At 40.8% G+C, this 12097-nt stretch overlaps 1 protein-coding gene across 2 annotated transcripts in view; it reads right to left on the reverse strand.

The window, feature by feature from the left end:
* Positions 1 to 12097, reverse strand: part of WWP2 (WW domain containing E3 ubiquitin protein ligase 2) — a 118239-nt gene that overhangs the window by 23774 nt on the left and 82368 nt on the right. For both annotated transcript variants that reach the window (XM_074370507.1, XM_010960587.3), the window contains exon 9: positions 3924 to 4013. In XM_074370507.1, the coding sequence (XP_074226608.1) occupies positions 3924 to 4013 (90 nt within the window). The remainder of the gene's footprint in view (positions 1 to 3923; positions 4014 to 12097) is intronic.

The following is a 12097-nucleotide window of genomic DNA, read 5'->3' on the forward strand; positions in this document are numbered from 1 at the left end:
ATATTTTATCCTTCAGTTCTGGCAATTTTTTAATTCTTTCTTTAATTCTTTCTTTCTTATCCTCTATTTCTTTCTTCTTTCTTGCCAGAACTACTCTTTAGATGTGGGATCTCCCCGGATTCAACCTCCAATTTTCTTACCTCCAACTTTATCTTTTAATCTTTCCATTTCATCCTTTTATTTCTGCTGTCATATATATTAATTTCTAAAAGCTCTTCTTCTTTTCTGCATGGTTCCTTTCATAGTTTCCTGTTCTTCTTGCCAAGATGCCATATTTTCTCCCAAATCTTTGAGGATAGGAATTATAATTTTGGCTTTACTTTTTGAAGTTTCTTCAGTTCCCCACATTCTCACCAAGTCCCCTTTCTCTCTGTCTGCTGGGCCTTGGCTGTTCACTGACATTTGAAAGTGAGTCAGTAAAACACTGACTGGAGGCTCCAGGTACGCAGGAGGGGGCAGGCTGACTCGCAGCTTCACTCAGCTGTTTCACAAGAAGATCCCCCAATATCTCAATCTGTAATTTTCTTCTCCTAGACTGGTCACTTTCCCCAGTGAAAACAAAACAAACAAACAAACAAACAAACTTTCCAATCTTTATCCTAGGGACAGCAACCTCACTTAATCCCTTTTCTCTAAGTCCATGCCTGCCTTCAGCTCTGGCTGTGTTCTCCAAGCTGGTTCTGCTCTCCCAGTAACTTCTCACACTAGCAGGAGTCACATGGCCACATGTGTGTGTACATGCATGTGTGTGGCAGAGGGTTGGGAGTGATGGTTAGCAGCCTAGGAATCTAACTGCTCCCTGCACAAATTTTAAACTTAACTTCAGGTTTTTAATCTCATTACGTGGGCGCGTGCACACGTATCCCATATGTCTCTGATCACTGAGGCTTTCCAGGGCTCCATGGTGCAAACTGGCTGCCTTCCTGGTAGAAACCCCACACTGTAAGTTTGGGTTTCAGCTTTCTCAGCTCTGCCATTTATCTGTCAGCAACTAAATTTTGATTGCAATCTCCCATATGCTTTTCCTCCTCTTCCATTCCTTCATCATTTTACTTTTTTATAATCTTTATTGCCATTTTAGTGGCTTTTCAGGAAAGAATGGAAATAAACACACGTTCAATCCCTATGTCTAACTAGAAGTCCTCTGCACTGGTGAATTTCAAACCTCTAAGCAGCAGCATCACACCCTTGACTTCAGGTGAAATATTATGCAAAATCACAATCCATAAAAAGAGCAGTGGAGGCCCAGTCGGCCCTTTCATGCTCTGGGCTTCTGCACCAAGGGCCTTGCTGTACACACCCTGAGCATCTCTGTTTCACACAAACCTTCTACTCCAGCAAAACCGCTCCATGCATCATTCCCTAAGCACATCTTTTACATTCACACTGTCCTTCTGACCTGGACCCCCTTCCCCTTCTTACTGAAGTCCACCTCCACCCTTTCCCAAAGACCAAGTCTGATCCCTCTGTGAGGCTTCCTCAATACCATGCTCTACGGTGATCACTGTCCCTGCTCACCCCTGGTCTGAGAACCACCTAAGAGTGACTACACAGCAAATGACCACATTCATCCTTAACTACCAGGTCCAATGCTTCTTGCTCCTGGATGAAATGACTGGTCTTCATCCAAGTGTCCCATGGGTGGGACAGAAGCATGTGGCCATGACCAAGTAAATCCTCTGACTCAGCCTTGCTCTGGGATGACTAGGTCTGCTGAGACAATGGCTCCATCTGTAGTTTCAAGATTGCTCTCCCCATGGAAATACTTCCCTGGGGCGGAACTTCTCTCATTAGTTAGGATGATGCAAGCTTGATCACTCTGTTCTCTCTGGGTTCCCTACTACACAGCAGAACTAAGAGCCAGAGGCTCAAGGGTCTGGGCTTGAAACTCAGAAAGAACTAATAGCACTGAGCCACCTCCCAATACAACATTAAAACTAGCCTGGAAATAAGGAAACTGGATCATATCCCACCTCAATACTTGAAGAAGAGTAAATCCTCAGCCTATCCTAGAAGACACCATTACATATCTTCAATTAGATTCCATCCAAATGTTCAACAGGTCAAGGCCTACATAACTTATAGACCAGAGAGGTTAAGAGGCAAGAAACCAGCAAGCTTAACAGAGTTATCACTGCTTTTAAATACATGTGCTGTAAATACACAAAGTACAAGTTTGCAACACATCCAGTTAAAAGTCAGTGATTAATTTTGTGAGGCAGCTGGAGAAATCTGACTACTGACTGGGTATTTGATGGTGGTAGGTAAATACTGTTAACAAATATAGTAGGTGTACTTTTAATAAGAGAACACTTTTTAGAAATATACTGAAATATGGATAAAATGATACGATGTCTGGGTTTTTTGTTTCAAAATAATCTGGGATGGGGTCGGGGAGGGGTGAGCGAGGATTACAGAGCAGGAGTTGGCAAACTTCTTCTACAAAGGGCCACAAGGTAAATATTTTAGGCTTTGCAGGCTATAGTCGCTGTCACAATTACTCAGCTCTGTCAGTGAGCACACCAGCGGCTACGGACAACAAGTAAACAAATAAGAGTGGCTGTGTTCCAATAAAACTTTATTTACAAAAGCAGGTGGAGGGCTGGATTTTGTCCAGAGGCCCACAGTTTGCCAACTCCTGGTACACATGACACAAGAGTGGCCATGAGTTGGTAATTATTGAAGCTAAGCGTTGAGTGTGGGAGCAGTCTCTCTACTTTGCACATATTTGAAAATGGCAATATGAAAACTTCTATAATTTCCATATATTAAAAAATGTTTAATTTTTTTTCTAAGGAGTCAATGTTTAACTCTGTTAAGTTCTCTGGACTTAAAGTCAAAGGAGAAAACAGAGTGAGAGCTCATGACGACGGATTATGAGTCTGAGTTCCAGAACGGTAAGGGAAGGAAAGGAAAACACAAGTATTCAGCTGGAAAACTGAAACTAAAAGCAGCCCGTCCATGGAAACTGGTAGGATCGGAAGGTGAGGTGGTATTTGCCTGGCACATGTCTGACGGTGAACACACAGAGCACAGGAGTTCTCCCGCGACGCCCCACCTCCAACATCCTCTCCCACCACGGGCTCAGGACGGGGAAGTAAGTGTTCCTATTTTCTGCAGGAGCCTTCATGGCTGCTTTACGTGGGAGGTGGGTGATTCTTTCCTGAGAGCTGAATACATTCCCTTTTGAAAGCTCTCAGGACTGGGAGACACATGTGGAAAGAACTTTCTGTCCCTGGCAGACAGGGAACCAAACCCCTTCTCCTTGAACTTGGACAGTCTTCCCTCACTTGGAAGCCTTACTCATCCTCTGGTTTTGGAGAACTTAGTTGCACTCTCACAAAGCCCAGCTGAACGAGGAGTATGCTATCTTCAGGGGCTGGTTGGACACCAGGCGCTTTGAAATGCATCAACACCCTTTCTATCTTGGCTTCCTCATGCTCTGTTTCTCCATAGAGATGCTCTAAACATCCTAGCATGTCATAAGAAATGAGAGCAGAACTAAGGTAAGTGAGTAGGAAAAGCAATTAAGTGACCCAGGAGAAATGTCCTTTGCTACCTCTGCAGAAAGAGACTGAAAACCAGGCCCTACAGGAGATCTCTGTAGGTGAAATGACTGAGGCCACTGAGACACCAGTGACCCAGGAGGCCTCCCCAGCCCTCCTCCTCCAGAACCCAACAGCCATGCAGGCTGTGAATACCACTTAATAAAGCCCATGGCCAATACAGTGCATGTGGGGAGAAGGGAAAGTAGAAAAAGAGGGGAAAGATGTAGAAGGGGATGACTGTGGGAGGAGGGAGAGAGAAAGGAAGAGAGTGGGGGGAAAATAGAGAGATGGCCATGGCAGCCAGTGGCAGAGAAGCCGATGGGGGGCTCCTGGTGTCAGTTTTAGAGCCTCAGGTCTCATTGGGCCAAGCCTTACCCTGGAGGAAGAGGCCGCTCCCAGGTGGTGGTCTTGGTATTGTGGTCCACATAATAGACACGCCCGTTGGGGAGTTCTCGCTGCTCCCATCTGCAAAATCAAGTCAAGGGAAGCGTGAGACACACAATAGAATAGAAAGGCCTACGCCCTTGCTCAAAGGAGTCCTTCACTAGTGATGTGGCTAATCTGACAGGAAATGTCCAAGACCACATGCACGACCAACCCTCAGGGAAGACCAGCTCCACACTGTCACTGACGGTGGCAACCACAGCTGCTTCTTCAGAAAACTAAAACAGCTCCTCTTTACGGACTCAGTGTACTAGGCAGCCCAGAGATTGCAGTAAATTCCCATAAACGATCCATGTGAATCTACATTCTGCGGATTTTTCTGAATCAGTGTTTCTTGGACATTTCAGGATCAAAGATCCCTTTAGGGATGTGATAAGAGCTGAAGGTTCTTTCCTTCCAAAACATATTTACCAACAAAAACGTGTGCACAATTTCTGGGATCCACAGACCTCGCCTAAAGCTCACCTATGGACTTTATAAAATGATCACCATTTTATAAAGGATGTTAATGGTTCTGTGACCTTTTATGTTTTACTTTGAGTTTATTTACTTCTACTTTTGGGTACTGCCTAGAGGAAGGTGACCTTTTCCGGGAAGCTAGTACAATCAGTTCTGCTGAAATGCTTGTTTAGAAACATAAATCTATTCCAATGCGATTGATACATAAGAGAGCAATGTGAGCATAGTGTGAATTGGGTGTTTGTTTATGTATGATTTTGCCTTTGCAAAACACTAGATGAACACAGAAGGCTTCCCCCGGCTGAACCCAGTCATGCAGGAATACACAAAACCACACACGTCTACCAACTGCCTCACTTTACTGTGTGTCATATACCATATGCATCCACATCAGGTATTACAACCCCCGTCTGATTCCAGAAAACCCTCCTTGTACTACTTCACGACAACACCCACAAGCTCCAACCCTTCTGACACCTGCTTGACAAGCAAACTTCAGGTCTTCTCATGGAAACACATAATATTTATTGTGGTGTTATGATCTCAGCTATTTAACATGTGTAAAACTGTGCAACCATTGTTGTTAGGTTCCTATTTTTGTGTGTGTCACTAACAAATTTTTGAATGTTATGCCCCAACCCATTTTTTTCCAGTAAGCCCTGTGGTTTTTATTGCATAATTTGGGATATCATGGTGATTTCTGGGAACACACATGTTACAGCAGAGTTAACGCTATACCAAAAGAAATGTCCTAGCTCCTATTACCAAGCCTGGTGTGTCTACTCCGACAGGCATCAGCTTTATTCAATACCACTTCACAGGTCTGATCAGCAGATTGCACCGGTGAGCCCCTCCAAGGCTAATTCAGATACAGATATACATGAGGTTTTTTAAGGCAAAGACAAGAAGCAGGTAACCATCGCCCACTGAGCATCCACAATGAGCTACAGTCTCATGTTTTACCTAAATCAGTCCCTGCCTCCATCCTTTAAGGTGGGACATGAGGGCACTGAGGCTCAGAGAAGCTATGTAACTTATGTGGCATTCCAACTCAGCTCTGACTCTCTAGACCATGAGTTTTACCATGTCATGCTGAAAGGAGTAACAGGAAGGTCAACTGGAACTTATAAGGAACCACTGTGCAGCGGACTAGGTGTGAGGTGCCTTTCCAATGCCACCTCCATGTAAACAGCTTTCCCTAGCAAAGAGTCTAGATAGGGGGCCCTGCAGGATCAAGACGACTGCGGAGGAATTATCATGAGTTCACCTTGTTAATTTCTAGGCTCCGTTTTAATCATGACCCTCTACTCAGATACAACCATGGGAAGAGGGTTCATATTTTGCCTCACTTGGAGGCTTAGCCCTGGGAACTGTGAGGTCTGGCAGTTCCACACCCCCACTTCTCAAAATGCATCAACTATTGGGTTGAGGATCCAAGTGCTACAAACACCATTAAAATGTGCTTGACAACATCTTTCCTCCCGGGAATTCCCGCTCAAGGTTCTGGTTGAAGTGGATACTGGTGACTTTCCCAGGTGCCCTGGTTCCACACAATACAAAAGGAAGATCCTTGCACTTCATTCAGTCTTTTATTAAGAGGGCAGAATCTTCACGCAAAACTGACCAGATGAAAATACACACAGAGTAAAGTTAAAGATCTCTCTCTTAATACCATTCTGAATTAAAGACAAAACAATAACAAATATTGCCAGCTCAGTGCCTGGTATCCCATCTGTGGGGCTCTGGTGGGGACTTTTCAGCCAAAAAAAGTCTGGCTAACATACTGTGACTTCACACCAGCTCTCTAAATTCCTCCTGTCTGCTGGCTAATCCAGCAGCAAATCCAATACCCTCTTTCTTCATCTGAATTTGGAAATAAGAAAAAGTCTTGAGAAAGATACTTGGCTTAAGGGTAGGTACTGAAATGTGGAAGCTCCTCAAGGCAACGGTAGCAAACCACTCTTTCATAACATTTGCTCCTAATAAGACTTAAGTAGCTGAGAATTCCTCAGCATTTCCTAAGAAGTTCACTATATCCTTCCTGTCCTTGGCAATTTCATGGCACAAAAGCACCAATAAAACAAGTTTGCTCATTTTGCAGTCGCTATTTGGGAAAACCATCCATAATCCGTGGGTGGGGCTGCCCCTTGAATAAAGACAAAATATTTGTTGTTGCAACTGGAGAGAAAAGGCGCCTAAAACACATTTTTCTTTCTTCCAACAATTGTTTTGTTATGCCTTTCATCTCATTAGTCTCAACTTTTGACTTCTTTTATAGTTCATTTGAGGCAAGGAGAGAACTTTGGTTTGGTTATACTTTGGCTAATATTTTCATCTGAAGATGGGATAATTCTTAAAATTCCATGAAGGAAATGCCTTTAATGGACATAGTGGTATCCCTACACTGCCAGAAAGGAAGTCAATGTGAAGTCCCCTTTGCTTATATTCACAAGTTATGGCAGCTCTTCCCAAGCCTAGACGAGACCTGTGTAACCGATCTTTGATCCCAGCTGATCCTAGAAATGAAAGGCTCTCTTTCGGGGACTGTCATTGTCCGGCAAATCTCAGTGTCCTTCTATGAACCTTCTCAATTGGCCTAGCTAGAAAAAGAGTTACCAGAGGAATAAGACCTTTCTTCCATTACCTTTTTTTTTTTTTGGTATCTACATTTTTCCTTTTAAAATTGGACTCCTGCTTGGATTAAATGTCCATGTGGGTCCTCCCTGATCCGTGACCTGGCCTAGCTGCTTTTCTTAGAGAACTCTCAACTCCTCCCTACCTGCACGACTCCTCAGAATTCATACAAATCCCTCCCCTCCGTTTGTACAGCAGAGTTGGTCAATTCTATCGTCAATCAAAAGAGCCTCCCGATTCTCATTTCTCCTCAGTACCTGCTGACCCACATAGATTAAGCCTTCTGACTGTCTTGGTTTGGTCTCCCCATGCCAAGAAAGCAATACTGGCAGCGACCTTTCATCAGCACATCCCTGGCAGGGGTTAGGTTTCTGAACCTCATAAGCATCTTCTTCACGCTGAGATTAAAAGGCTTTTCAATCAAACTACCCATGGGTCTCGATACTGTATCCTGGTCACGTGGGTCATATCCTCTCCCACTGAATAGCTTTCTTTGATGCTCTCAGAAACAGTGTTCAAAGCATCAAGCTTGATTCAGGTCCCTTCCCAACACATTGCTCCTTGGCCTTCGATGCGTAACATTCAGTTGGACCATGGACTACACAGGGTCTTTATATTTGAAAGTACTTAAAAAGCAGTCTCCAATTTCAATTAATCTCTGTACCTTTTTTTTAACCTAAGTTCTCTTTGCTTCTATAGATTTTAACTACTCTTTATTCAGTTGTATGTCTCCCATGCATATGCCCCAATCCCCCATCCACTGTCATAATCATTAAAAAAAAGCTAAAGGCTGAAAAATCTCAATTCCATTATTAGGATGACATCCAATCATGTCTCTCCTATGTTATCTGAAAGGAAACCGTCTGTTCATATGAACCATATTTTCTTGCAGGAAGTTACTTAACATTTACTCAAAAATTCTTAGAACATTATTAACTTATATTATTTATAATTTGCTAATACATTTTATTAAGACAAGCACTGGGTATTAGTAAAGCTGACTCTCATTCAAAATATACTCTCTCCATCAGAAAACAAAGTCACGCCAGAACATTTATGCACCCCCAAAGAAAAGATGCCTTAATGGTTACTTAGACAAAAACTAAACTTCGGAAAACTACACTGAAAGTATTCAGGTATTCTTAAAGCTGCCCATGTAGAAGTTCAACTCTCCTCATGCAAATATTATATGGAATTTGTATTTTCTTATTTTATGCTTCTGTAATAAACTGACTCAATCAAATCCTATTCCCCAAGCTCTGGCCACTTCCCGGGTAAACCATAAGATTTATTTCCTCTCTAGAGACACTGTCAGACTGTTTTATGAGTCAGAAATCTGTGTGCAATGAAACACATTTCCTACTGTGTTTTCACTGCTTCAGTAGGTCCTCTGTAGACTGGGTAAGAAATGTGTTAAACTCAGACCTTCCCCCAAGAATCCTTCTTGAAATACTGAGCTTTCCTTTAAATCTAAGCACACTAACCCTCTTTTTTAAAACTATCAATAACCAGCACTTTTTGCCCTTTAAGCACAGGGTGGCACAGTGGTAGCTAGTAGGACTCTGAATTAAGGTCTGTTTTTTTCTTCTCCTGTTTTTCAACCATCCCATTTTCTTTGCCTTGGAAAAGTCCCCAGAGCTCTTCAATGGAAGATGGCAACATAAAAAGATAGATTTTCAATGACAAGCAAGACAACTCCTGGAGATGGTGTGTATTTAAAAAAAAAAATTAACATTTTTGCAGACCAAAAAATTTGCAGGTAATTTGGGCAATGTAGTAAAATAGTCACTCTTAAAAAATAGTGGGTGGAAGCAAAACTGGGTGTACTCTTTCCAAAGGGCAAATTATTTTTGGGTGGGGCTATTCAAACTTTTTTTTTTTAAATGGCAGTCTAGGTGATCTACAATGTTTTAGGTGTATCCACAGGGCAACTTGGCCAAAAATCTTTCCTATGTGAAAACCCTATAACTCAGCAACTCTGCTTTGAGGACACAACCCAAGGAAATAATTATGTGTCAAAGATTTAGCTGTAAGTGCATCTGTCACAGTAAGTCGCAGCATGTTACAGATAACTGGAGACCATCTAGATGCTCCAAAATGGAGGATCAGTAAAATAAATTATGTTATGGGTATTCAGTCATTTAAAATACCACTGTAGATAATACTGAATTGTTCAGATGTTTACAATATGTTGGGTGGAAAAAGCAAGTGAAAAAATAACATACACATGATAATAAAAATTTTGTTTAAAAATTATATAAATATACTATTTTTCATTAAGGTTAAATTGCCACCAATTGTAAGATTTTTAACATACCACCAAGAAAGAAAAAAATGCTGCCAATTAAACTATAACACTCCAATGCTTGTAAACCTTGATTTTAAAGAAGTTAAATGTGAAATAACATGCATATCAGAATTAACAAAGCATGCTGGGGGAGGGGAGTTCATGTATGTGCATAAAATTTTTACAACATCAGAGTAAGAAAGTACGTCAGACAACACACAAAAGGCACACGAAAAAGATTAACAAATTCGGCTATTTAAAAATCCAAACTCTTGTACAATAAAAGGCAACAATAAAAAAGGGAAAAGACAAGCCACAGACTGGGAGAAAATATTTGCAATGCACACCATTGAGAGGCGATTAGTATCCAGCCTATATTAAGAAATCCTGCAGATTAAAAAGACAAATAGCCAAAAAGAAAAATGGACAAAAATATATGAATAGATAATTCACAAGAAAGGAAATTCAAGAACCAAGTTAAAACACACACACACACACACACACACACACACACACACACACACACACAATTTAAAAGGAGGTTTAATCTCAATGATAATCAAGGAAATTCAAATTAGAACCATCAAGAGATACCATTCACACCCATCAGATTGGCCAAGTGAAAAAAAAAAAAAAATCTGACAATTCTAAGTTTTAGCAGGAATGCTTATGCGTGCTCATGCGAGTGTGAATCAGAGCGCTGACTCAAAAACCAATTTGATAGTATCTACTAAAATTGAAGACCTTCTTAAAAAAAAAAAATTGAAGATCTCATCCCCCTATAAAGAAGAAAGTCCATGCCACAAAAAGGCATGCAAAGAAAAAAACATCATTGTAGCATTGTGTATAATGGCAAACAGTTGATTATAAATAAATACAAATATAAAATATGTTATCTTACATTTGTATGATATGTAGTATATACATTAAATATAAACAAATTTTGATTCTAACAAATAAATTTTTATCTACTCATGCAACAGAATGCCACACAGCAGCTTAAATGAATGTACCAAATTCCATGCATCTCTGTCTATAGGGAATGGGATCAGGGACACATTCACAGGGACTTTCAACTTTATTAGTAATGTTTTTTCTTCATCAAGGAGTTAAAAAAGGGGAGAAGTTTATAGCATATGCAACATAATGCTACAAAGTTTGATTAAGCTGGGCAGTGAGCCCACAGATATTTCTTACATTACCCGCTATTCTTATTTGTGTGCTTAAAATATTGTAGAGTAAAAAAACAAAATTTAAAAGCACATACCCTGGGGGATGGTATAAGCTCAGTGGTAGAGTGCGTGCTAAGCATGCACAAGGTCCTGGGTTCAATCTCCAGTACCTCCACTGAAAATACTAATAATAAAATCATTATTTTTATATATAATTATATAATTTTATATAATAATAATAAACAAACATAATTACCCCCCCAAAAAAATTTTTTTAAGCATATACCCTAAGATTATCAAATATTGGTAGATGTATGTTCATGTGTGTATGTCTGTATATGTGATCCTGGGTAAAGCGCTTGACGTTTCCTCATTTGCAAAATGAGGGTAAAAGTAGCAACTACACAGAGTATTGTGAAGACTGCAGGAAATAACCTACGTATGAAACAGTGCTCCCCAGATACTGGAAACATTTACACATGGTTAATTCACACAAGGTGTGTGAAAAGCACCAATGGTTAAATCTCGATGGGTATTTATTTGCTGCTCTTCTTCTTCTTCTATGGTTTTTTCCCCCTCATTTTTCAAAACAAAAACCTTTAAAAAAGAAAAAAAAACAAAAAAACAACTTAGGGCTTAGGGCTACTGAGAACGAAATCATTTATCCAGTCATTCAACAAACACTTCTCACTCCATCTCCCTATAAGCCAAGTACTATGCCAGGTGCTGGGGATACCAAGATGGAAACAATAATCTCGGCCCTTGAGGACCTCTCAAGAGAGTGTAATAAAAATGAAAATCCATAATTACACAGGAATACATACACACAGTAGGGTGAGAACATCTCACAGGCCAGACCTGACAGCAGTAGACTCTTTGGAAATAAGGCTTTTGCTCTGAGATGAGGAGGAGGAAGCCAGAGAAACAAGGATTATCTGGCATTACCTAACTAATAATTCTTGCAGAGTCAAGAACTAAACCGTACTACTTAGCAAAAAGGCACAGATTCTCCCAGTATAATCCTTTAATCCACTGCTACTCAAAGTATGGTCCATGGATCAAACTGTTACCATTTAGAGACCGGAAAAGTACAGAAATTTCTAAGCATTTAGAACTTTTGTACCAATTTGGCATTACCACAACATCCAACTATGGGATCTGTAGATTTGTGTCACTGAATAGAGGACAAAAGTAAGGATTTGGAATAGACTGAAAAACAATTAAAACAAAACAAACAAACAAAAAAGAAAAAAGGGAGTTTGTTCTTCACAGTTGGAGAAGCACTGTTTTAAAACTCCTTGGGTAAAGATCTTTGGCTAGCGCCAAAATTGAGTTTGGAATGAAATTCAACGGCAACGGCTGGTTTATAGCTTAGCAGAGAAGCTCCAAATTCCAGCGTCTCTTTAAGTGTCTGAACAGAGAAAACATCAAAGACCTCTTAACAGGTTGTCATCCTTGATAGTGTCTCAAGGACCACCTGGAGAAAGGACCTCTGGATCTCTATAATCGGGCCTGGGGGTAGGGGAGATGGCAAATTCAAAAGATCTAGAAAA

Source organism: Camelus bactrianus, chromosome 9, assembly GCF_048773025.1.
Source record: "Camelus bactrianus isolate YW-2024 breed Bactrian camel chromosome 9, ASM4877302v1, whole genome shotgun sequence".
Classification (NCBI taxonomy): Eukaryota; Metazoa; Chordata; class Mammalia; order Artiodactyla; family Camelidae; genus Camelus; species Camelus bactrianus.